Below are 27,465 nucleotides of genomic sequence, written 5' to 3' on the forward strand. Positions count from 1 at the left end.
CTTACGGAGGTCTGTCTCCAAACCCAGCTCTCCAGGAATTTCCCAGCCCAGAGTCAGCAACTCTACCTACAGTACACAAGCCTGATGGAAAAGCATTTACCCACAGGCCAAGGCAAGGGGATCCAATGGTCTGCCTTGGTGAAGGTAGTAGAGTCACACTGAAGAGTTAGAGATCAATATAATCTCCATATTGAGTGGCTCATTGTGCGAGGCACTAGTATGCAGTCCCAGGCACAGCATGTCAGTGAGTGCCTGAAAATGTTTTTGTGTGGCTGGAACTATACATGGTTAACTTTCATGCCTGTAACTAACTTCCCAGGGATGGCTTGGCTGGATTATTGGTACCATACAACATGGCTGGTACGTCCCCATTCTAGTGTTGCCTCTCTCTCCAGTGGTGCTAGGTTGGGGACCATGCTATATGGTAACTCTGCATGGGAAGCCAGTTACTGTGGTGCCAGCCATACAGAGCCCTGAGTTGAATCAGTGACAGCCATGCCACCACCATAGTGTCTGAATTGCGCTTGGTCCTTTTTAGGCCTAGATTCATTCTTTCTGGGAAGAATAACTCTGGATTTATTTGGGGACAGCTTCCTACTCTGAAGAACACTGATCTTACTGAATGCATAGGGGACCAGTTTATATGCTTTGCCACCTGCATAGATGGGTGTTTAAAACAGAACTAAATAGGTTCAGCTTCACATACTAAGCTGTTTTATGACAAATTCTCTGTATGGTTCAACAGATTTTAGCCATACATAGCTCCAAACATGACCCCCCAAACAGTATTTTCTCCCCTCTGATGTGGTTAAAGGTGTCAGATGACTACCAATGCAGACTGATATTACAATTAGGCCTAAAATGTGGTCAACTGAGACCCCAAGGGAAAATAAGATGTCCTCTCTGTGTCAATTTGTCTGCTGAAGAACCTCTACATGTTTGCCACAGAACTCTTCGATGTGTGCCTCTTCTAGGGGATTCACTCAATTCCCACAAACTGTAGACCTTCACTACGTGAACTGAAAATGCACCCCTAAAATACACCTGATACTTCCCTTTCCTGTGCATAACAGGGCAATACTGGTAGCAGAAGGAAACTGTTCTTCCTAATTTTTGTAAGCCACCTTCAGCACCTTTCTAGGAAGGAAAGCAGGATGTAAATGTTGTTAAACAAATAAATTTCAGACAAACTTCTTTGCCATTATTGGTCTTCTCTTTAAAAAAAGAAAAAAAACAAGTTCCCCTTGCGTACAGTTTAAAAACCACTGCTCTAAATGGCTTCAGCTTTTGCAGTCCATGGAAGTTGCAAGCATGTAACACCAGTAATAGGACACCAGGATGAAAGGACAAAGAGCATCCAGTCCATGGAAGTTGCAAGCATGTAACACAGTAATAGGACACCAGAATTGCATGAAAGGACAAAGAGCATCCTGCTTACACTAAAATCTTCACCTCCACTAGGTGATCTTATCTGGCCATCCTGCATGTGTGCAAAGAGAAGCAGGGGAGGTGGCATGTACTTCCATACTCTCTTCCCATGTACTTTAGCAGGAGGTCTTTAAAAAAACAAAACACCCACAATCAGGGCTATTTTTGGGCAGGAACGCACAGGAACGGAGTTCCAGCTGGCTCCCACGTTGGCCATGCCCAGCAGGAACTAATTAGCATAATAGGCCACACCCAATGGCAGAAACTCATTAGGATTGGCTACATTAGGGGTGTGTGGCCTAACATGCAAAGAAGTTCCTGCTACAAAAAAAGCCCTAGGTTTTGACAACAAAGTAAATAGAATAAGAAGCAAAAGGTGGATGTGGCTGGATGACCACACTTCTGGTAACATGGGGTGTGGCCTAATATGCTAATATGATGTGCTATCAGGGTGTGGCCTAACATGCTAATGAGTTTCTGCTGTTGGGTGTGGCCTATTATGCTAATGAGTTCCTGCTGGGCTTTTTCTACAAAAAAAAGCCCTGCCCACAATGATGGTTCTGTAGGGGCTCATGACCCACCTGAGAGTGTCAATCCACGGGCTTAAGATCATCACCAATCAGATCACTTGGGCTCAGAACAACGATCTCCCACACCCATTAAATGTTCAGAAGAAAATCATATTGGGGAGGGCTGTTTGGAGGGGTGGGGGGGAACAGTAGTGTCAGTCATTACAAGTGGGTGGCACCGGCAAATAATCTTCTTTGCATTGCAGGTCTCCCAGTGTGTAACTGAAGAGGGTTGCAGAGCATAGGGGGAAGGTCATTGCCACTGAAATGTGTCCCATGGGCAGTCAAGACAAGAGGCCCCTTTTGCTGTGAGCAGGCTGGATGAGTGATGCCAGCAGTGGAGAAGAGCGATGCACAAACACATCACCCACCCTAGATGAGTCAGACCCTGAATTATATTACGAGGAAGATGAAGATGAAGAAGAGGTTGAAGACACTGATCATGAAGTTCTCAGGAGCATCCTGTCTGAAGACAGCGAGAGTGAGAGTGACAGTGACAGTGATTATTCAGATATCAAGAGCATCTTGTCTGAAGACTCTATCTACCCTTTCTATGAGTCAGATACGTCTGACAAGGATACTGACACAGAGCTCACATTCTACTGCTGCTGTGTCAAGAATGATGCCAGACGTCTTCAAGAGAAACTGGACAGTGGGGTAACTCGGGAAGAAGTTATGGAACTGGACATCAATAGACGGGTAATTAGACACTCAACCTCCAGCACAGCATATAGGAGCTAGTGGCCACAGGCTGAAACAGAAGGCATGGCTCAAATGGGATACACACAAATTCAAAAGTGATATCCCTAAATGGGATGCAACCAGTGTTCCCTCTAAGCTGAGTTAGTGTGAGCTAGCTCACAGTCCTTTAGCCTCTGGCTCACAAATTTTTGTCTTAGCTCAGGAAAGATGGTTCCAGAGCAAACTAATTTATGCAGTAATCAAATCGCTCGCTCACAACTTTAATGCTAGTAGCTCACAAAGTAGAATTTTTGCTCACAAGACTCTGCAGCTTAGAGGGAGCACTGGATGCAACCTCCACTTAGGAAGACAGAGCTACAGACTGATAGCACATAATTCAACCATCCCTAACTCTGCAGTCACTAATGTCCATAAATCATCCCAGCCATGCAGTGAGCTCAATTTGCCCTCCAGCAGGTACACTGTGCAGTGGTCCTCCAGTTGCCCTGTTATGTAGCTAGATCAATTTTCCTCCACCAATGAAGTATGGTGATATCTTGTCAGGTGCTGAATGTTGATCTCTGAATGCATGATGGAGCACTTTGCCACATCATGGCCAGCTCCTATGCTGCACACTTCAAGTCCACAGACAGTTCTCAGTTTCTGTGAAAAGGATTATATAGGACCCTCCTATGGAAATGTAAAATCACATAATAATGGGCCAACTACATGCAACGGCTGCAGATCTCTGTATTAAAAGCATGAGTTGCCATCAAATCTGTAGAAAGAAGAGGGAGGAGTTATTCAAAAGAGGGAGGAATCTTTCAAAGTGGTGGGCAGGACTTGGTGCTGAATCTAAAGCTGAGTTCAAGCAGTGGTTTTACTTTTTAGGTTTCACATTTGCTTTTGCTCTTGTTGAAAAAACACTACCCCTTTTTAATTGTATTGATTGCTACTTTGTAGTGCTCTCGAAGAAAGAGTGGAAAACCCTCCAAGGCTTGTTTTTATGGCTCCAGGGAACCATACAGTTCCTAAGCTAGCCCACTGCTGCGTTCCTAAACCCTAGACACAAAGACACAAAAAAACCCCAGCCTTTGGGGCTTTTGTACAGCTCCATCTAATCCATCTGGTCCAGGAGCAGGACGAAAAGCAGAGAAGCACTTTTTGTGCAGTTCGTTAGCCGGTGCCATGTGGCCCACAAGCAAGAAGAAGAAGAAGAAGAGATTGGATTTATACCCTGCCCTTCACGTGGAGTCTCAGAGCGGCTTACAAACTCCTTTCCCTTCCCCTCCCCACAACAGACACCCTGTGAGGTGGGTGGGGCTGAGAGAACTCTGACACAAACTGCTCTTTTTCAAGGACAGCTGTGCCAGAGCTTGTGACTGACCCAAGGTCACATCAGCAGGTGCAAGTGGAGGAGTGGGGAATCAAACCCAGTTCTCCCAGATTAGAGTCCGCGCACTTAACCACTACACCAAACTGGCTCTTTAGGGTGGCTAAAGCAGGTTTAGCCACCCTGTTCTGTGTATGGTCCTAGGAAAAGATCACACCACCAGGCAGATAAATCCAGACAGTCAGCTATGTTGGTCTGAAGCAGCAGAACAAATTTAGAGTCGAGTGGCACCTTTAAGACCAACAAAGGTTTATTCAAGGTATGAGCTTTCGTGTGCATGCACACTTTTTCAAATACACTGGAATGGAAGAATATTTGAAAAAGTGGGCATGCACGTGAAAGCTCATACCTTGAATAAACCTTTGTTGGTCTTAAAGGTGCCACTGGAGTCTAGATTTGTTCTGCCACCAGGCAGCTCATGCTACAGTTCCAAGCTCTAGCCACTCTGGCTCTAGTTAATCACAAGTGGGTATGTGGGTTCTTCACAGCTGCTTCTTCCACAAGCTCATAGCCAAGCACTGAACTTGGAGTCTTCTGTGCACTGTGCTTGTGCAGTTCCACAGAGCTACAACTCCACATAAATGCCCTTTAAATCCCATTTGACAGTAGATTGTGTTCCTGCACTAAGCAGGAGATAGAAACTCTTGAACATGTGTTTCTTTCATGTACTTTCTACTCGGACCTGCACCTTACATTCATTGAGCCATGGCTGAGAAAGTATTCAGGGAAACCTGATAAATGTAAGATTTACTTTTTGCTGACAACCCAGAATCATATAATAATTGGGACTGTTGCAAAATTTCTGTATGAAACCTCAAAGAGGCGTTCAGTATTCCTTGCAAATTGAGTCGTATGTTCTGTATGTTATGCCAATAAAGGTCGATAGATTGATCGATGTTCATCTCCTGGGGGTGGCTCAATTCACCATCTCCTTTTCCCCAGTACTTTGCTCTTCCCCACTGAGCCAAGGCACAGTTTTGCAGTTGTTGCTTCTTTCTCCCTTGTGGCCCACTTGAAAAATGCTTCCTCCCCTCGTACAGAGAGGTGTCATCCTACGTTAGCTGCACAGAAACATTGGCAGCCCACCAGGATGCAGACCCTTCTTTGGGTCAGCCTGTAGACTATGAATCTTACGTGCAAGTTTCCTTCCAAGGGGGCCATGGGAAGGAAGTTGAACCCATTGTGTGTAGAGAGGTATGTGAACTGGGTTCTGTGACATCATGGTTTTCCTGCCATTGTTGTTCATTGCTAGACGCCTTCCATTCAAGACCAATAGGGACCAGCATCAGCATACAATACTGTGGTCGATGGCTGGAAGTGGAGATGCTATAATGGGAATGGTTGTTATGTTGCTGTGTTAGCCTTGATTTTAAGTCCTCATGTGATTTTTGGCTTTGCTGGTGAGGGAGCATAGAACTGTGGTCATATTCCACTGGGATTAATCCTGGTATACCAATTACCAGCATTACAGGAGGGCAGGATAAAGCAATCCAAAGGGGGTGGATGGGATGGTAAAGTCTATTTCTAGAGCACCATATTTTTAACTAGCTGAATCTTAACCCTGGTTCCCCTTTCCTCCACAGAATTGTCTACTAGTGGCATGTTACAAAGGCTTCATAGACATTGTCGTCGTTCTCAGCAAATGCCCCTACATAGATGTCAACCATCAGGATAATGATGGAAACACCGCACTCATGGTAGCTGCTCAGGCAGGTAGGAGAAGGAGACATGCTGCATTTGTGCAGAGAGCCACAGTGGAATCCAGGAACATGGCAGAATTAGTGGGAGTCACAACAGAATGAAACAGCTACTAGTTAAGAAAGTTTTTTGATGCATGCAAGTAAACTGTGGAATTCAATAGTGTAGAATAATACCCTGAGAAATATTCAACCAAATATACAGAAATGATTGGGTAAAAGAGCTATCAGTTATACATAACAGTATTCGGACAGCGCTGGCTCTTTGGCTTGGAAACAGAGATGAGCACCGCCCCCTAGAGTTGGATTCAATGGGCTTTCGAGCAAGGGAAACTTTTACCTTTTTATGCCAATGACAAAATGAGTGCAGACTGTCTATTGCAAAAAATTCTTAATATACAATCTGACATTGTTTTGAATCCTTCGGCATTGGTTGAGAAGGAAGGATTAGTGGTTAAGTTTATGGTGCAAAGGCCAAGGTTCAAAGTAGCTTTAATAACCTGCTCCTGGCAAAAATTCCATTTTTGACATGTGATAGGCTGATATTACCTATGGTTTGACATGTCAGTTGCCATCTGCTCAGCAGCCATAATCACCAGCACTTACAGAGGTGGGAGGCCCGCTGACCAAGGAACTGAGTCAAGCCCATCCAGGTGTTGCCTACCTCCTTGGTCCTCCTTCAGCCAAACTAGTGTTAGTGTTGTGGGTATGCCATGTGCTCTGACACATTTTGCGCGCCAGTACGCATAAAAGCAAAGTATATATTCTTCTGATGAAACTGAAGATTTCAGTTCTGTTACTATGAGATGCAAAGGAAATGCTGTTCGTTAGATAGTATTAGAGTGCTGAGATACCACATTATTAAGGAGAAAAACCTCATACACTGCAGTTTTACATGTACACCCAAAATGTTTTAAGAGTACACCTTAAAAAAACTAAGTGTGAATGCAGTAAGCATGTTTACTAACATGTATCATGCAGCTACATTTATCAGGAGGGTTGCCAACATCCAGGTGGTGGCTGGAGATCTCCTGCTATTACATCTGATCTCCAGGTAACAGAGATCAGGTCACCTGGAGAAAACAGCTGTTGCGGAAGGTGGACTCTATGGCATTATACCCCATTAAAATCTCCAAGTATTCCCCAACCCAGAGATGGCAACCTTGATTGTCAGGCAGTTCTGACTGGCTGAAGCTGAGAAGAAAACTGTATACAATGAAGCTCCTATGGCATTTAAAAATATTTATTTATTTATTTATTTGCATTATTTTTATGACTCCTCTCCATAGAATCTGCTTAAGACAGCTTACAAAGTAAAACATAATAAGAACATAAATACCATAGAAGTTGTACAAATTAATAAATTGTTAAAACTCGGACATTAAAATAAGTCTCACAAAATACTACTCAGGCTAGAGGCGTACTGTAAAAATGAGTTCTCTTGGCATAAGAACATAAATACCATAGAAGTTGTAAAAATTAATAAATTGTTAAAACCCGGACATTAAAATAAGTCTCACACAATACTACTCAGGCTAAAGGCGTACTGTAAAAATGAGTTCTCTTAATCAGAAGGCTGAGTAGAAAGAAATCTATTAGCCTGGCACCTAAAAAAATAGTAAGGTAGGCTCTATGTGAGCCTCAAGGGAAATGACATTCCACAGGCAAGGTGCCACCACTGAAAATGCCCTGTCTCCCCACTTGCCTCATTTCTGAAGGGAGGGGCTTAGAGAGCAGTGCTTGTGAGGAAGATCAAAATGCCACCATGTTTTCCTCCCTTAATGAGTAGTATATCTTTTCCATCATAAACATACATCTGGAAACCCATGGCAAGTGAAATAGTTTAGGGACAATTCTGAACAGAAAACTGGCCTACAGGAAAAGAGTTAAACATTGATAGCTCTGCTGAAAATCACAGCCTCCCAAGGCTGCTTTTCACTAAAGAATGATAATGCTGGTGCTTCATTACATGCATTTGAGTGCAATACGCTGTTTGCCTCTGAGAGCTCCCTCCAGAGTGCCCACCAAGGCGACATGGATGTTTGCCTCTGTGTAATGTATACAGTCTCTTGGAATAGAGGAAAGGAAGGAGACAGGCAAGGCAGCTTTGGAAGTTTGCAGCTAACACCAACAAAACTTTAGCCCACAGTTTTTCGTTTTTCAAAGAATGTTTCTTTAAAGGCAAGATGTTTTTAAAAATAAAAAGTGAACAACCTGCCTGACACATGAGGAGAGAGGTAAGCCAAATCAGCTTTTGATTAGGTGGCATTCAATTTGCAAAACTCAGAGAAGGCCAAGTTCACACCACAGCTAAAGGATTTGCTCTGAGTCCTCTTTTACATATAATGTCTGTCTTCACTTGAACTTAAAACATTATAGTGCAGTACGATCCCCATTAGCCCACATTGCAAATACACCAGGGCATTTCCAAAGCATTCAGACAATCAAAGATTCAGAGAATTTAGCTGTGTTTTGATATAGGCATGGAACTCTGGGGAGGAAGGGGAATGAATATGGTAAATATGCACAATTAAAAACCTAGAGAACATTGAGTTATCGACAGGAAGTGTTCCAATATATTATTGCAGAGAACATGATACTTCAGTTGTAAACCTAATATTTATTTGTTTTCACAAGTCTGAAGAGTCACAATACAACCAATTGGGGGGGGCACTTTATTCAGTCCATTGAGCCTTTCTGTTCCTATGCGTGAGAAAAGGATTGCACCGATCCAGCCCTGTATGCTCACTCTGGAGACTGGTGCTTCTAACAGTCTGACTACACAGTTCACTGCCATAGCTGCAATGTGGTCATAATTAAAAGGGGACTTTCAGTGTGGAAGTTGATATAAATACAAAAAAAACCCCACACCAAAGTAGACAAATGATCAACTTGTGAAATACTCTTATAACAAATTTCTTTAGGAACTATATTATAAATGCATATGTAATTCTATTACACAGTAATATATAATGATGTTCAGCATTAGAAATCTTTCTGTAGAAGCCCACAGATACGAGCCAAAAATATACAGATTAGAGACATATCCACTCCCCAGTGCTTCTAGTTTAAAGAGACCATCTCACACCGCAATTTACAAACAATTAGCTAATCAGTCCAGCCATGCCAAAACATGATGGAACACAAATTGTAAAACATAAATGAACCAGTCTCTGGTAATCCCTGTTATTTCCATTGCAGAACTGTTGCAGTCAAAACAAAGAGAAAAGCAACCTTTGTGCCTCAGACTGAAGTCCGTCAGGACATAGGTGTTCAAAACATAAACGTGATGTGCCTCTCTGGAATAAGGGCCGTTTCGTAGATTCCTTTTTCAAAATATTATTGGAATATGGTTGCCAGTCCCCCAGTCTGGGCGGGGGTTCCCCGCTTTTAAATTTTTTAAAATTTTTATTAGATACCATCTTCCCCAGATGGGCTCAGGGAGGGCGATAAATCTAATAAAATCCTTTTGCCACCAGCCAGCTGACTGGTGGCGGGAATCCCCCCACAAATGCCCTGAAATGCGGCATGATGACATCATCTGGAAGGGATGCCATCACGCCGCTGACATTGCACAGCGACGCTCTAGTTTTGGGACAAAACACTATGGTAAAATCAGGTTCACACCACAGAGTTCTGCCCAAAAACTAGAGCGTTGCCATGCAATGCTGGTGGCGCGATGATGTCACTTCTGGGTGACATCATCATGCCCCATGTGTGGCAGAAGCTCCAGGAAAGTTAGGACCTGGCAACCCTGCATCAGAATTACAAAACTCCTCAACAAATTCAAGCCCACTTTGCTGGAGGGGGTGTAAGGAAATAGGCAGTTACATACACTGCTGGTATGATTGCCTGGAGGTAGCATCCTTCTGGGATAAAATAATAGAAGAAATAACGATCATAACCAAAATCAAGATAGACAAATCCCCGGAAGCTCTGCTTTTAAATCTCAGAGAGGAAAAGGCTCTATCTAATACACAAAGGAAAAGAATCTCTCTATTACTATTTGCAGCCAAAACCACATTAGCAGCCACATGGAAATCCACGAGTAGGCTAAATGTAAACCTCTGGTACAAAAAGCTATGGAACTTTTATATAATGGAGGAAATCTCAGATACTCTGAAACAAAATGTATCTAGAGGTGGTCAGAATGACATTGTATGTATATGGTACCCCATACTAGTACATCTATCTACCAAGGAAACAGTACCTGATGTAATAAACACTCTGCATCTATGGTAATTTTCAAACTGTATAATACCGACAAATTGTACGAAATGTATGAAGCCATTGAGAGCTGACTATGCTCATGCTTACCTTGTAAATCTTTGCTGTTTATAAAAATGAATAAAAATTATCTGTTAAAAAAAGAATTACATTTTTTCTTGTCTTAAACGGAGCCCATTTCTTTGTAAAGAGCCTTAATGATCACCCTTATACCGTGGCATAAGCCTATTCTCCACCTTGTATGCAAAATGCTGTTCTCAACCCTTTAAGACAAGAAAAATTGTCATTCCAGTGAAGTTTTGAAACAACAGTTCTGCAATGGAAATAACAGTGATTACCAGAGACTGGTTCATTTACATTTTACAATTTGTGTTCCATCATGTTTTGGCATGGCTGGACTGATTAGCTAATTGTTTGTAAATTGCGGTGTGAGATGGTCTCTTTAAACTAGAAGCACTGGGGAGTGGATATGTCTCTAATCTGTATATTTTTGGCTCGTATCTGTGGGCTTCTACAGAAATATTTCTAATGTTGAACATTGTTATATATTGCTGTGTAATAGAATTACAGGGGCTGCGGTGGCTCTGAGGTGAAGACCCTGAGCTGCAGACCAGAAGGTCTGTAGTTTGGCAGTTTGAGACCTGAGTGATGCATGACAGAGTGCACTCCCGTCTCTGACCCCAGCTCCTGCCAACCTAGCAGTACAAAAGCAAGAAATTGCAAGTAGATAAATAGGTACTCCTTCGGTGGGAAGGTAACGGCGTTCCATGCACCTCGCCGTTTAGTCATGCTAGCCACATGACCACAGAAAAGTCTTCAGACAGCGCTAGCTCTTTGGCTTGGAAACCGCCCCCTAGAGTCTGATTCAACTGGCTTTTAAGCAAGGGAAACCTTTAACTTTACCTTAATAGAATTACATATTCATTGATAAAACAGCTGCAATGTGAGCAAAGGAGCACAGCAGAATTCAGATCAAAGCAGCCGCTTAGTTATTTATTCCCTTTGATGCATTAGCACCAAATGCATGCTGAATTATATTTTATTTCTGGAGAATGTGTGAATTCACTATGTTTTCTTCCTATCACCATGCAGGTTTCGCCACTATTGTTAACTATCTTCTGAACTACTACCCAGCACTAGAGATTGAAAAGCGCGATGTCCGGGGTCTGACTGCACTCATGAAGGCCGCAATGCAAGGGAAGAACGACTGCGTCTCAGCCTTGCTCATGTCAGGTATATTACCCCTTATTTGTCAGTTCAGGATTTAGGTCATTGAACTACTTCTGCAGTCCTTGAAACAGTAAAATAGATATTAAAATGGGTATAAGCAGGGCCAAGGTCACTGATTAGCACGATTAGGTACCTGCCAAGTCTCAAGGCCTATTGGGAGTTCAGTTGCAGATCAAAGACACTGGGGCAGTCTCCCACTTCCTGACTTGGAGGGGTGCCAGGTGGCAGTGGAAGAAACAGTGGGCTGGATCCTACACCCATCCTGTTATTCCGCTGAGCAAAATGTGAAGCCTTCTTCCAGCCTAAGGAATCTTCCTCCAATGTAAGAGCCACTCAGTTTGAAGGAAGACTTCTTAGACTGGAGGAAGGCTCGTAGACCTGGGTGCGGGAGGGCAAAGCTGTCACCCTTAACCAACTAGCCCCATCTGAGTTCTCGGTCCTTCACCAGTTCTGGACAACTGGGGGGGGGCACTGCTCATTCAAGGCTGTGTTCACACGAGAGGTTTTGGGCCAGGAGAGGGACGGATCGGGGCCGCAGCAAACGGGTGCGATCCCACAGCAACATCTGGGAATCGTGCTGCGCCCGTTCCCAGCCCGTTCCCAATCCGCCCCTCCCGGCCAAACCCCGCAGCAAAAAAGAACCACCTACCTAGGTGGTTCTTTCCGAAAGGCTGCATCACTGCCGGCCGTGGGATCGCCGGCGCGTCTTTCCGCCGGCGCATCCCCAGCCCCCGGCCGTACTGCGCATGCTCGAGCATGCGCAGTTCAGCAGCCTCCCAATCGTCTCTTCCTCCCTGGCATCTGATCGTGCCGGGGAGCAATGGCGCTGCAGCTCAGGGGATCGTGGGATCCCACCGCGGCGTCTCTTTTTTGGTGCGGCTTTTAAAAGCCGCACTTTGGCCAGTGTTTTCCCTGCCGTGTGGCAGGGACCCGAGATTCCCTTTCCTTTAGGGTGCTCCCCACACCAAAAATCACTGGCCTTGAATGTGTTGGCCTGGCATGGGATGCTGAGGAGAGTCTGGCTATCTGGCTGGTGTACCATCCACCTAACGCACCAGCAGATACCCTGTCTGGCCTGTTAGATGCTGTTTCTGACTGGGCGATGGAGCACCCCAGGCTATTAATCCTGGAGGACTTCAACGTTCATGTCAATGAGGCAGCCTCTTCTCAGGTCAAGGACCTTGTGTCATCCACGGAGGCTCTGGGACGCTCCCAGTTTGTATCAAGTCCCACGCATCAAGCAGGTCCCATGCTGGGTTTGATTTTTGGGATGGGGATAAATGTTTATCTGATGACTGTAAATGCAGTCCCCTGGTCAGATCTCTTCACCCTGAACATCCGGCTGAGCACACCAAACCCTCCCTGTTCAGGCGGGGAGCATATTTTTGCTCCTCCACGGAGCCGAACGGACTCTGAGTGGATTCAGGACACTCTGTGGGATCCAATGCCCCCTGGTGGTTTATTAGATGAGGTGGTTTCAGAGGTAGTTTGTCATTGCCTGTCTCTGCACCATGACCCAGGTCTTCCTTGGAGGTCACCCTTCCAAATACTAGCCAAGGCCGACCCTGTTTAGCTTCTGAGTTCGGACAAGATTGGACTAGCCTGGGCTATCCAAATCAGGGCAAAGGCTAAGTTGCTGTTCTGTTCAGACAAGAGCTGTCCTTGAAAGGGCAGTTTCTGTCAGAGCTCTCTCAGCCCCACCCACCTCACAGGGTGTCTGTTGTGGGGAGGGGAAGGAAAAGGAGTTTGTAAGCTGCTCGGAGACTCTGAGTGAAGGGCGGGGTATATATCCAGTCTCTTCTCTTCTTATCTCCTAAATTTCTGTTATCACACTGAATCAATTCAAACACACTTCTCTGATTTACACAACAAAAAGGATGAATTTGTTCAAAAATAATGTAAAGTGTTCACCCTAAGAGCCAGTTTGGTGTAGTGGTTAAGTGCTTAGACTCTAATCTGGGAGAACCGGGTTTGATTCCCCACTTCTCCACTTGCACCTGCTGGATGACCTTGGGCAAGCCATAGTTCTGGCACAGCTGTCCTTGAAAAAGAGCAGTTTCTGTCAGAGCTCTCTCAGCCCCACCTACCTCACAGGGTGTCTGTTGTGGGGAGGGGAAGGGAAAGGAGTCTGTAAGCCGCTCTGAGACTCCTTTGGGTAGTGAAGGGCGGGGTATAAATCCAATCTCTTCTTCTTCTTCTCTTAAAGAAATATTAGCTTTAAAAGAATCCCCAGATAATTAGGGGGCTTACCTCTGGTCACCACATGAAAACTCACATTATGTATAACCTCCAAATAAGCCCCTTTATTCGGAAGCAGTCCTGGCACAGTACACCAGCATCCTGCTCCAGGTGATAGAAACTGGGGTCTCCCATTCCTCACTGAAGTCTCTCTCCATCCTTTTGAGTTGTCACTGGTGACATCTGCTGACTGTTAGGAAGCACAGCAGTCCCTTCCTCTGTCTAAACAGCCATGTTTGGTTGTCATTATTTATTTATTTACTTTGTTTACGGCCCACTTGTCTCTCCAGTGGGGACCCAGAGGGTCTTACATCATTCTCCCTTCTCCATTTTATTCTCGCATCAACCTATGAGTTTAGGGTCGCCATCCTCCAGGTGGGGCCTGGAGAGCTCCCAGAATTACATCTGAGCCCCAGATGACGAAGACCAGTTCCCCTGGAGAAAATACGCTGCTTTGGAGGGTGGACACTGTGGCATTATATCCTGCTGAGGCCTCTCCCCAAAGCCCTCCCTCCCCAGGCTCCCCTCTTCAAATATCCAGGAATTTCCCAACCTGGAGCTGAATACGCTATTGTAGCTTAGACTGATATTGATTGGTCTAAGGTTACCCAGCAAGTTTCCAGGGCAGAGTGGGGACCCAAAACGAAGTCTCCCAGATTCCAGTCTGACACTCTCTAACCACAATGGCAGTAGTGTGCACTGTATCACTGCCCCACACTTACAGTCTACGAAACTTTGGTCACGTGGGGAGATGACAGATTCCATTGTTCCATATCTAGTGGACTGGTGCAATTAGCTTTCAAGAACAGGCAGAGTATAAGTATTTTAAAATTAATTGCATGGAAGAATTTGCCAGCATCACATCTGATGTACACAACCTGCAGACTGGGCACAACTGGACAGGAAGGAGCCATCTGGGCTGGAGACAAAACCACAGCCCTCAGCAAAGAACTGATATACCCTACAGAATTACACTACACAGAATCGCAGCACTCTGAGCTTGGGAACAGTCTGCAGCTGCTGTCTTGAACATAGGGAGGGCACCTTTTGCTAGAGCTCATGAACTAAGAAATATTCCCAAGACAGTTTGGCCAAACAAGCTCTTCCTTTGCCCTTCTGGATTTCACTCAACTGTGTGCCCAGAATCTTTTTTTTCAAGCTGGGCCGTGAATGTGATGAACAACATGCTCCACCTGTTTGATCACAAGCACATATCTCAATGCAAATCTTCGTCGTTTGTGTTAAAAACTGGTGTGCATAATCACAATTTGTGTTCACATCACCTGTTTGCCACATGCATAGTGCCAATGGGGGGGGGGCTATCCATGTAAAAATGGCCATGTGACTGAGATTTCATTTGGCTCTCCATCTTTGGGCTCAAACAGACAAGATGAAAATCACAGATTTTGGTCTGCCTATAACTTGGAAACTGAAGGTTTGTTGTCTTGTGCAAGTAGCAGAGAAGGGACTTTGTTTCAAATAGCCTTTGAGGCTTAAACTTCATCTCCATTCTTTGCACAGCCCAAGGCAAACTGAGGTGGCATTAGCTTGTAATTTGCATTTTACAGACAGACCAACTCATGATCTCCATCTTGTCAGCGTTGAGCTCCAAAACTTGTCTATAAGCATTTTATAAATAAAATGGATACAATTCATGGGTAGTTGCTGGGAAGAAAGTTGTGTTGACTACATGATCACCAGCAGTCCTTGTAATGGGAGCTACATGTGTACAACTTCTAGATGACAAGACTGCCCTATTTTACAGCTTATCTTTTTAGCAGAATTTGATCAATGGTTTGTTGATTTATTGGGGACCATTTTTCTTCAGGTGCAGACTTTAGAGCAACACGTTTACCAGAACTGCAAAATCTGTGGTCAGTCAGACATAAGCAAATATATAATCCTCTATACCCAAATCACTCACTGTTCCAGTGATATTTAGTCCCAAATGATCGATCTATGAGAGGGCTTTCATGGTCCATTCAATCCAAATGTTTTTACCTAACTTGTAACTTTCTGAATTTCCTCTGGCCCACACCTTGCTGTCCCATTAACCTACTCAATTTCTGCAACACTTGCAGTTACCAGCTCCATAACCCAGAAATCTGTGTTGGTCTTTTAAGTTCCCCGATGCAACAGGAGGTAAAGCAGCTGCATTTTTCCATCCTGTTATTTCTCCAGTCCTGCTGTACACCCCCTCCGCTCCACCTGTTATAATGAGCGGTGCTACAGCCAGGGAGATGGTAGACAACAGGACTAGGGGAGGAAGTTGCCCATTGAATACGTGTTCTCAGAAGAGCCTCCTAATCCTTCCCCCTTAATCCTGTGCTTAACATAAAACCACTCAAGCTTGAAGGTGTCCTAACAGCTCTGCTATATGTATATAAACCTGATAGTCTTCAGTGCCAGAAACGCCTTCAGAGACTTTTCTTGCCTTCTCCCCCGCATGCAGGAGTTTGTGGTAAGGGCAGCCCACGTGCTTTTGTGGCTGCCATTTTGAAAGTGTGGCACCATCAAAGTGAAAGGAACAAAACTGGATATCTAACTCATGATTTACTCCTAGGTGCTGACCTGACAGCTGTGGACCCAGTGAAAAGGAAGACAGCACGGGAGTGGGCAGCCTTGACCGGACGCTTTGAAACCATCGTGCGGATCCGAACCCTTCTGAAGCGTCCGTGTGCTGAGCAATTCAGTAACAAGTACTCGCCTGAATGGCCTGCGCTGCCTACGCTGGTGGCACAGACCCTGGACAGATCCCGGGCCGAGTGCCTGTCGGACAAAATCCGTGCCATGTTCACTATCAGGTTTCCCCATGATCCTGAGCCCGATGGTGTTCTGGATCACATGGTGCGCATGACCACTTGCTTGGCCAGTCCCTTTGTGGCCACTGCTTGCCGAACCATCTGTCCCGACAGTCCACCAGAAGTGGGCAAGCAGAGGATCTCGGTGCCAGAGATCCTCAACGAGTACACACCAGACCCTGATGCCAAATCCATGGCTGGCGAATCCTCTTGCAATGGCCAACTCATGACACCAAACTGGGTTCTGGTGCCGTACAAACCCCACAGTACCATCGTGAAACTCCTCACCCTTCCTTTCCGCTTGCATCGCAACATTGTTTACCCCGGTAGAATCCCAAAAATCAGACTCACCAAATCGCCTGCCCAATGGGCAGAGAAGCTGCCAGACCCCTCCGCAGCCTCCCCGAATACACTGAGGTTGCCTCGGTGGCGATACCAGGAACTCCGGGAAGCGAGGAAGAAAGCTGAAGAGGCAGCAGGGAAGCCCAAGATGGTCAAGAGGAAGCAGAGGAGGATGGGGACACCCAGAAAGCCATAATTTTTGGGGGGGTGGGGGATAGGAAACAACAACAAACATCCATGTTAAAATCCAAACTGCTTCAGAGGGGCTACTTTACATATTACAAAGTCCTCATGCTTGTTGGATGGTGCCATGAGAGCCGTGAAGGAGACATGTGGGTGTTTTGCACCTCCCAGACTCATGCGTGTCCTTTTCTCTTTGCGACTGAGGTGCATGGGCAAAAGCAGCTGCAGCCTTCTCCTCCACGCAGGTTTCTCCTCCTTAACCTGCCAGCCTCAAGCTACCATTGGCTCCATTGCAAAACGTACCTGTAGCCACATGATTTTGCAAACCCTAATCCCATACCCTCCAGATTAGTTCTCTCCTCTAAATGTTCTCCTCCAAAAGTGTTTGGGGCACTGGGTCACACACCGTTAGATGTAACTAGGATTGCTGGGTCCCCTCTGGCCACTAGTGGAGGGCGGGGTGTGTGCCAGATGCAGGCTGGGAATCTCCTGAATATTTGGGGATGGAGCCTGGGGAGGACAGGGACACCTCAGTGGGGTACAGTGTCATATTGCTCACCCTCCAAAGCATCCATTTTCTCCAGGGGAACTGATCTCTGTAATGGACTGTGATTCCAGGGGATCCCCAGGCTCCACCTGGAGGTTGGCATCCCTAGGTATAACCTGTAGTTTGCCCTTAAAACAGCATAAGTCCTGTCTGTCTCAGCACAAGACCTTTTAGTTCCCAAATGGATCCCTTTTTTATTTTAGGGTAAAGACCAACTTAACATTTGTAGAGCAATGGAGCTGGTTGGAAACGGTCTTCACCAAGGTGAGTACAAACAAATCTCTCTCTCTCGCTCTCTCTCTCTCCAGGCTGAGACACTCAAAAACAGTCTGCAGGTATGCTACAGAAGCCAGCTTTGGGTGCTTAGCATCCATGACCTCAGCAAAGTATCTTCTCCCCCTATCCCCAGAGCCTTTTCACAACAGGGAGGCCCATCAGGGGCTCTTAGCCAGCCTGTGAGCAACTGGTGTGCAGGAGGGAACAGGAGGCCGCTGGGGGCGGGGGGGTACTCTGATTGTGGCTTCAGAATGGCAGAAGCCACAATCTGCTGCAGTTAGGGCTGCCAGGTCTACTTACCTGGGTGGCAGAGGTTGTGAGGGAGCCTGCTGGGAGTGGGGAGGACAGGGGGGCATTGTTGTGCACAACATTGTTGGTGCACAGTGCAGGGGTAACATCATCATGCCAGGCGCATCGCATGGCGTCACTCTAGCATTTTGGTCAAAACTCTATAGTTACCAGCAGATTGGAGCCCCTGAAATCAGAGGAAACCCCGCCCCTAATGTAGGTCTGGGAACCCTAGCAGCAGTCAAGCAGAACCTGAAATCAGAGGAAACCCCGCCCCTAACGGAGGTCTGGGAACTTTGCTACAGTGGCAGCCTCACTGGTAAATTGGGCCAACTCATGACACCACTGCAGCCACATTCATCCTGGCTCAGGGTTCCAAGGTGAAATCGCACACCTTTCTGCTTGGCCTGCAGTGTTGGGTGTGCTGTCCTGACTTCCGAATGGCTGCGGGGACCAGTGTTTGCCCATTGGGTGATGCAGACGATCCTCTGCTGGGGCCTGCTGGCGGCCAGTGCTGTTGCCATATTCACACACACCCATCTGGCGGCTGTGCTTTGGCTCATGACATGTTGCCATATTCACACACACCCATCTGGTGGCTGTGCTTTGACTCGTGACAGGGCATTCTTTTGGCAGTTTCTTCCACACATCGGGGGCCTAGTGCTGCCACCGAGCACACAACTCAGCAGCCAGGCCTCCCTTCCCCATGGACCACCCAGCAGTCTTCAGCCATAGGCCACTGCCGCCTTGGAGTGGGGTGTGCTGGCAATCCCGTTAGCCTGGTCGATGGGCCTCTGCCAAATGTGTGGCCTTGGGTGCCCAGTGCCTGCTTCCCCCATCAGATGATCCAGCAGCCATCAGTCTTGGGCAGCTGCTCCCGCATGGGGGTGGCACAGCTTGCTGATGATCTCTGGCTTGAACACCCAGCACCATACCACCATGAATTGCTTGGTGGCCTTGGCCAGAGGTGGCTGCTGCTGCACGAGCATTTCCAGCTTATCGGGCTTTGCCTGGCCTGGGTCCCTCTGTGCACATGGACTTGGACTGGGGCCACTGACCCCCCTTCTGCAGGTGGGGGGGTTAGTTCAACTTCTTTTCCCAGTCCCCTTCTATGGTGGCTCAGGGGCAGGGAAGAGCTCACAACACACAGCTGCTTCGTATTTTTACCCTGGATTGAGGCTCACGGCATTGGTAGTGGGAGAGGGCTGGGGAAGGGGTTTGCCTCCCCTCTAGGCAGCATGGGAGTGTCTGCCCAGCACTCCACTCTCTCCAGTCCAGTCCTCCCATCCGGGTTTTCCTTTTCCTCTGCCCCTCTCCCAGCCCATGGGGCCTTGCAGTGAAGACACACCAACTTGGAGCTTTATATCTCTGGTATCTAGCATTAGGTTTTATGGCACACATGGCCCTGCCTGACAGGATCTTTAAACAGATAAACACACATATGGTGCTTTAAAAAAAAAAAACAATTAAAGCATAAGCAGCCTTCCCAAAGCAAGTACAGAGGCAGGCCTAATATGTGACCCAGTATTCATCATCACAGAATGCTCATTTTATGGGGTTGTCAACTGTAGGTTAGGAAATGCCAGGAGATTTGAAGGTGAAGCCTGGGAAGAGCAAGGTTTGTAGAGGAGAGAGACCTCAGCAGGGTATCATCCCGTTGAATCCAGTGTCCATACATTTTCTCCAGGGGAATGGATCTCTGTGGTGTGGAGCTGTAATTCTGGGAGGTCTCCAGGCTTCTCCTGGAGACTGGCAAGCCTAAACATCTATCATGAAACTTTTGAAGCAGGGAAAGAAGCTGAGCTCATACCATGAGCCACTATGACCTCTTTGAGTATTATATTCATCTTCACACTTTTAGCTAGGTCCAACTCACCCTTCCTGTCACTGCAAAACATATGTAGTCCTCACAGAATTCCAAAAAGACCCGATTGCAAGTCTTTCACATACAGTATTATTCTCTCTGTCTGACACCATTTTTTGTTTGTTTTGCTCGCTCAGGGAAAAGCTACTGATCAATTCTTTACTGAAAAGAAAGATTTATTAAATAAGTCTTATTTTTGACTATAAGAGAGCATACGCATGTGAACTTCTGCTTGTGGTTTGGTGCTTTTTTGGCCCAAGTAAGTAGGAAAGTTCACTTCAAAAAGGGCGGTACACAACAGTGCAGGAGAACCTCACAGTGATGTCACGCCTTGGCTGATTTGGTGAAGGCACCCCATACAAGCCTGCATGCACACCTATTATGCACATAGATGGTTCTGCACAGATTTCTGCTCAAGCTACCTCACATTTGTGTGTCTTGGCATGTGGATCTGTTCAACTGGACCTTAAAATCGCCAGAACAGGTTCCCTGGGCCCCAGACAGCACACAGTATGTTCATGTGTTATGATCCCCACCACTGGGAAGAACACCGGATGACGCATTGTCATTGCACTATAGCCATCATTCGCCCCTGAATTATTCTTTGTGGATCAACCAGTTCAGTGGCAAAGAATTTCTATAGTGTAAGCAAAGTATGACTTCCAATGATATGTGGATGCAGCCAAGGAAAACTTGCATGCTAACTCCCCCCCCCCACATACCCATACCCATACACACAAATGCACACAGAGACAGGAAGAATGGACTGTACCACATCATACTGCAGATAGAAGATACTACATTCTTATGCTCCTTTATAAAGATCCCAGTCCCTACATCTAGAAACCTAGTAGGTCAGGCTTAATAGTTTCTACCTCACCCTCTCCCTGCTGTGAGTTTGTTTTTTGTTTAATTAACTCCTGGAGATTTTTTTTCACATTTGATCATGCCATTCCCCACGAGCAGCATGGAGCGATATACTTTCTACCATTTCATTCCAAGGGACATGTTGACCCAGTTGCCATTTCTCTGATTACACATGGCATTATTGTGAGAATAAAATGGGATCATTTCATATGTGCTTCCCTGAACTTCCTGGATAAAAGGCAGACATTTACATGCAATAAATAACGAGGTTGGAAACACAGTTCTTTTCCCTGGTTTGTGTTCAGATATAGTGCGGTTAATGGGTATTTCAGGGGCTGCTTCCACATGGGGATCTTTCCCCCATTTGGACAGTGGGATGCTGCTACTGTTTTGGGAAATATCCACGCCATGTCATGCCCAATCCAGGTATAACTCGTGGGGCTCCTCTATTTCCTTCCTCCCAAGATATGGGAGGAAGCTGGAAAGGGGGAAGCCCCCCCCCCTGCAAATGTTGTCATGTCAGCAGTTCTGCACCAACACGATGTAGGAGAAGGGGGAGTGGTACCGCAGTAGAGACAGCAGTGAGCAGCATGCGGACACAATTTCTCCCCCTTTCACACTATTCACAGCTGCATTTGCTTTTCCCCCTTGCCACCCCTACCCTGTGTGGATCCAGCCGGTATCTCTTGTGATGTCCACAAAAGCAGAAAACTGTAGACTAAGAGGAAAGATGGGAACATCAAGGGAAGACCCCTAGCTCAGGTGACAAGATGAGAGGCAGTGTCTGTCCCCTCTCCTGTGTCTACAGGGACCAGTGCAAATGGAAGAGGAAGGGATCCACTAATTCCCCACCCCACCCCCACCCCCTGCCCTGCTTAAATACCCAGTCTTGGTCTTGATTTTACAAAACACTGTTCAAATAAAACTTGAAGTGGTTGCTCTGTGTGCATGTATTAATAAACACAATCTCAGGGCTGACAAATGGTTATTGTCTTTACTTCAAAGGATCTGTTAGCAAAGGGCTTCCAAAAGGACACTAGAACAATCCCATTATTTTCCTTCTGAGAGGAAAGAAATTTGACCCACAAAGAGAACGACCACATAGAAAAGAGAAGTGACACCTTAAAAGAGGGAAATCACACCTTCCCTCCACATCCACAAAGAGAACGACCACATAGAAAAGAAAAGGGTCACCTTATCTGAGGAAGAGAGCAGTGAGTCACAAAAACTCATACTGGAATGTTGTTAGTCTTTAAGGTGCTACTAGACTTTTGCTTTATTTTGCTATAAAAGACTAACCTGGCTACTCCTTTTCAATCACACAGAAAAGAGGACAGGATCTGTGTACATCTAACAGTTGCATAGAAGAGAGATTTTTTTCCCATAGGCTTTCTTGTCATACCTCCAGGACTGTCGTCTCTGCAATGAATCTAGCCAGCTGAGTTATCATCAGAGGCCTTCTGCATGATCCATCTATGTACAGCAGGTGATGACTTGAGGCAGGGCCTTTTCAGCACTGTACTTATGGAGTGTCCTGCCAAATGATGTCTGTATTGCCTCCTCACTATCTGTTAAGGTTGCCAACTCCAGGTTGGGAAATTCTTGGAGATTTGGGCATGGAATCTGGGCACAGCAGAATTTGGAAGGAGAAAGAGCTCAGCAGGGATGTAGAGCCACAGAATCCGCCCTCCAAAGCTACCATTGTCTCCAGGGGAACTGATCTCTGTAGGCTGGAGATCAGTTGTAATTTCAGGAGATTCCAGGCCTCACCTGGAAGGTATCAAATATCAAAGTCCAAATTGAAGTATAAGTCATCATTGAAGTGTATATCATCGACGCGTAATCCGGATGCCTGATGCCGCGTTTCGAATAATTCTTATTCAAGCATGGCTGTAATGGGACCCAATCTCAAGAGCTGGCATATACAAATCAGGCTTTGTATAATAACAAAAAAGACATATAGGATTCGTTTATACCCACCTTTCAATATAAAATTCACAAGGCAGCTTACAACACATCATCAAATAACCAAAGATGTCAACAAATAATTAAAATACCAGCAATTTAAAACACTCTATTTCATCACTGTATCTTTAGTCTTTAGAGTGGGTTCCAGTCTGATGGTTTTAGGGAGGGAGGTCACAAACAAGGCACCGTCATTTTAAAGGTTGATCGTATTTGGACGGCTTTGTGTGCATTTTGTCATTTTTGTACGGTACCTGGTTATTTTATGTATATAAGAAACTATGACATTTATTACATTATTACAGCTAAATGGAGTCTCCATGTTCAGAAGCAGTATGCCTCTGAACATGAGATGCTGGAGTAAAATATGAGAGAAATCTCTCGCATTCATAGCAAGAGGTGTCTGGTTGACCACTGTGGAAAATAGGGATCCCAACCTCCAGGTGAGACCTGAGGATCCTCCAGAATTACAGCTTATCTCCAGACTACAGACATGAGTTCCCTGGAGAAAATGGATGCTTTGAAGGCCGGACTCTGTGGCATTGTACTCCCCTGAGGTCCCTGTCCTCCTCAGGCTCCACCCTCAAATCTCGAGGAGTTTCCCAACCTGGATCTGGCAACCCTACCTCCCACCCCCCACCAGTGGCCAGGATAGGGTTGCCAGCGTCCAGGGAGTACCTGGAGATCTCCTGCTATTACAATTGATCTCCAAACAACCAAAATCAGTTCCTCTGGAGAAAATGGCTGCTCTGGAGGGAGGACTCTGTGACATTATACCCCAGTGAAGTCCCTCCTCTCCCCAAACCCTGCCCTCCCCAGGTATTTTCCAACCCAGAGCTGGCAGCCCTAGGCCAGGGGGAACCTGGCAATCCCAGCGGGAAACAAGAGGGCTAGACTTGACAAAGTTGTGGCCTGATGAGGGAAAGCAGTTCTGAGCATACATCATGGCTCTCCAGCCTTGCATTGGTAGGACTCCCACTAACAGCATAGTGAGGGCTTTTAGGTGCAGGAACAAATGGGCTGCTTTCATCAGTGATGACATGGCTTAGCAGTCCTTGTTTTCACCACTCTCACCCCCAAAACACTAGCCGCTCCCCAGATTTGCAAAAAGACACATACCTGTTGCCTATTAAGAGTTAAAAGTGCCACCAAGAATTTTCCATTCAGACCAGGGCTATTTTTGGACAGGAACGCACGGGAACGGAGTTCCGGCTGGCTTCAGAGTTGGCCACGCCCACTACAGCCCAAACCTCTGTGTGGGTGGCTACAGAGGGGAGGCCTGGAGAGCGACCCCCCCCGGTGACTTTGAGGCGGGCGGGCCAGGGGGGCCCCTGGAACGATTGGGGAGGCATTTAAATGCCTCTTTCGTGCCTTCCCCAGCCTGCCCAAGGGCTGGCCTGCCTGGGCTCCCTGCAGCCGTGAGGTGCCTGGGCAAGCCAAGGGAAGGCAGTTTAAACTGCCTTCCCTTCCCTTCAAGGGGGGGCTTGTCCGGGCAAGCCAAGGGAATGCATGGGGTGTGGCCTAATATGCTAATGAGCTGTGTTGTCAGGGTGTGGCCTAATATTCTAATGAGTTTCTGCTGTTGGATGTGGCCTATTATGCTAATGAGTTCCTGCTGGGCTTTTTCTACAAAAAAAGCCCTGATTCAGACCATTAAGTTGTCTCAAATGATTAGCAGCTGTATGTCTGTCAGGGATTCCCAGCATGGTGCCCATGGGCACAGTGGTGCCTGCTGAAACCTTTCCTGGTTTTTAGGAAGGGGATAGGGCCAGGTGGGGCTTTTGCCCAGCAGGACGTCTAATTGGCTATCTGAGATCTGACTGGCTGTGCAGATTTTTTGTAACAAGGATCTTCACTGTGTGACTGAAGCTGTATGCAAGAAAACCTTTTAAGCCATATGTTTGTTTTAAAAGGTATTCTCTTTAATAATCTGTCTGAATGCTGAAGAGGTACTACCAGGGTTATGCATGACCTCACTCCCTGACACTTCGAGGTTGGCTCCACCCCTTGTAGCAGCCATTTTGTGGTTGCACCCACCAGCTTGCATTAGAATTCTCAGGGTGCCCACAGGTTGAAAATGGTTGGGACTCCTGATATCGGTCGATGGACTTGTAAATTCATTCGGGCTAGGGGATTTGCAGGGCTGCTCTAGTCCCTGATCTGAATTCTAGAACTTGAAACAAAGTAGTTTGCAGTGCAATCCACTTTCCTGGGAGTAAACCCACAGAGTAATATGGGATTTGCTATCTGAGTAGACCTGTTTAGGATTGCTTCCATGGTCATCTTTTTGCAGTAATTCTTTAATCCTTTACATTACAAAATGCCACTTGTTTAAAACCAATTTTATAGAAATCTAGAAACAAATGTTATCTTCACTAAAATATTCATTAGGTACTAACTGGTTCCTGCCTCTAGGGTTCTTCTTTCTCTCCCCCTTCCCAGCTCCAAAACACAGCCCAGCAGCAGTGTTCCGTGATGGTGGTTACACAATGTGTAAAGAAACACAAATCCCCAAAGTTGTTATATGTGCCAAGCTGCAGTATTTTTGTTAAATCCAGAATTTCCAAAGTATCTCCAAGCAACTATTAATGCTAGTGTGAAAACAACCAGAATAGCTCTTTTGGGAACAAATGATGCCATTGTATGAATCTCTGGAGACTTTGCATCCTTACAAAGTTTACAGTTCTAGTACTGGGTACTCACACAACAATAGGCCCAAGAGAAACATTCTATTATTTTCCAGCACAAATCAAAGTCACATGTATATAGATACAGAATTTGTATTAATGTTTAGAGGCAATAGTGCCAATACAAGAGGCCAGTAGACGTGTCACCAGGGTAGAGTAGTACTTAAGAGTGTTGGAGTGAGCGACTCAGCATGCCTGGACATTGGGGGTGCTACAACACTCTCAGCATGAATAGGTGTTATTTCCATGAATGGGATCAGGGGTCATTTCCTGCAGGAGCGCATAGGAGCAGAGCTCTGGCAGTAAAGAGTCCAGGGGATAGGAGCAGAGCTTTGGCAGTAAAGAGTCCAGGGGGCGGGCACATGCAACAAGCCCCACCCCCTGCTCCCAGCAGCCCTCAGTCAGAGCAAGAAGCAGCCAGGTAAGTTGCAGAGCCCCCACCCTCACCCCAGCCCAGAACAGTCCAGTGGCACCTTTAAGACCAAGTTTTATTCAGGTACAAGCTCTCCCTCCTCTGCGGGGACAGATCTGCACGTCCCCCCCCCCAATAGCTAGCAATCCAAAACAGTCCAGTGGAGCCTGAGCGGTGGGTGTTGCCTTCTGACACACTCCTGGTGATGTCAGGGGGTGTGGCATATGCAAATAAGTTATGCGAATGAGTTATGCTAATGAGCTCCTGCACCTCTTTTTCTACGAAATGACCCCTGCATGGGATGCCTCTCTTTGTCTTAACCTGGGAGCTGCCCTCTGACTCTTCCTCTCGCTCGCTTACTTTGTCCTCTCACTCTCGACACATGGCCTTCCATGGAGACACATGTCTCTGCAGGCCTCTCCTGTGCCCTCATACTTTCCCACACACGTGATGCCGGACAAGCTGGCCATTTGTGACAGGGAAAGTACTCGTTCGATTCGGTTTCTTTCTCTTCTCTTGACTGCAACCTGAATGTGAACTGGATCTACTTGAATAAATCGTTTATCTTTTTTTGCAATATACATTTCTTGGGAGATTTATTTACCGGACTCAGTATCATGCTTCTATGCCTGGGCAAACTCTGCTATATTAAACAAATATCCCAATAACGAGTACTAGACAAAGAATAGTGTCACCTGGGTTCAAATTCTTAGCACCCTCCAGCAGTCTAACTTCCTCACGGGATTGGTGAGGCTTCCGGAAGAGAGAGGCCTGTATATCACCTTGAATGCCTTAGAGCAGGGTCCCCCGTGTTTTTGAGCCTACAGGCACATTTGGAAATCTGACATACAGTGGGTTCCCCTTCTACCCCACTGCCCCCTCCCAAAGTCATACCATGACTTTGCAGAGTAGGACCATCAAGTGAAAGGGACTGCTGGAAGTCAGACCTCTCCTCGCTTTTAGTGCCTCTCCATTTTCTGTGCTGTTTTCTTCCTTACCTAACTTCCCCAGCACAGCTTGCATATGGGATGGGGGCGTGCAACACATGGATGCGGGAAATATCGGCTCTGTACACACTGTCCTAGTTTGTCTTCAGTGTCTGGTGAGGAAAAGGAAAGGCAGAAGCTGAGTATGGGAATGATTGAGAGGATGCTAGACACTATTGTTTAGTCAGTGAGGCAGGGCCAGACAAAGAACTACCAATGGCAGCCTTTTTACATGTCTGCATGGTTTCCTCATAAAGTGTCGGGGGGGGGGGGCTTTCACCTAAAAGGACTGCAGGAGAGTAGAGCATTAAATTGCACCATTTTTTCCTTCCTATTTTCTCCCTTCCTGGCTTCAATACCAAAAGAGAACCAGGAAGAAAGATGAGTGCCTGAAGCAACAAAGGGAGGGCAAGTAAGGAATGGGAGGGTTCAGCATCTTTCTCCTGCATGCTGTTTTCACTGTTCAGTGTTTCTTGAGATCCAGCAAGCTGCAGAAGGTGGAATTATTTAGAAGACCCTCAGACCTCACTGGAGAAATAAAATCTCTTCACAAGAAATGGACAAGGTTTAATCAAAGCTACAGCTTGAATAATATGACAAATTGTACAAAGTGGTTAAGATTAAATGATGCAGTTAATCTTTTAGTTTTAAATAAAAACAACCCTCTGAAGAGCTTTGACTCACACACACAAAAAAGGAGCTTTTACACTCCACACTGCCACCTTGTTTTTAATTACATGTCTTTGTTAGTTTTATGAATTTTTAAATTGTATACCGTTTTTAT

The 27,465-nt window shown here is 46.1% G+C and overlaps 1 protein-coding gene across 1 annotated transcript; it reads left to right on the top strand.

Moving 5' to 3' along the window:
- Positions 1 to 2,318: 2,318 nt before the first annotated feature.
- On the top strand, positions 2,319 to 16,802 carry ANKRD33 (ankyrin repeat domain 33). Its single transcript, XM_015409561.1, has 5 exons — positions 2,319 to 2,423; positions 2,478 to 2,696; positions 5,655 to 5,784; positions 11,088 to 11,228; positions 16,027 to 16,802. Exons 1-5 carry the CDS (start codon positions 2,319 to 2,321, stop codon positions 16,800 to 16,802), a joined length of 1,371 nt encoding a protein of 456 aa, XP_015265047.1.
- The last annotated feature ends 10,663 nt before the right edge of the window (positions 16,803 to 27,465 follow it).

Source organism: Gekko japonicus, unplaced genomic scaffold (genome assembly GCF_001447785.1).
Source record: "Gekko japonicus isolate JY-2015 unplaced genomic scaffold, Gekko_japonicus_V1.1 scaffold1459, whole genome shotgun sequence".
Lineage (NCBI taxonomy): Eukaryota > Metazoa > Chordata > Lepidosauria > Squamata > Gekkonidae > Gekko > Gekko japonicus.

Coding starts and splice junctions, on each gene's coding strand:
- ANKRD33 (XM_015409561.1), top strand. CDS start 2,319: ATGAGTGATGCCAGCAGTGGAGAAGAGCGATGCACAAACACATCACCC. Junction 2,424..2,477: donor AAGATGAAGATGAAGAAGAG/GTTGAAGACACT, acceptor GAAGACAGCGAG/AGTGAGAGTGACAGTGACAG. Junction 11,229..16,026: donor CTCAGCCTTGCTCATGTCAG/GTATATTACCCC, acceptor ATTTACTCCTAG/GTGCTGACCTGACAGCTGTG.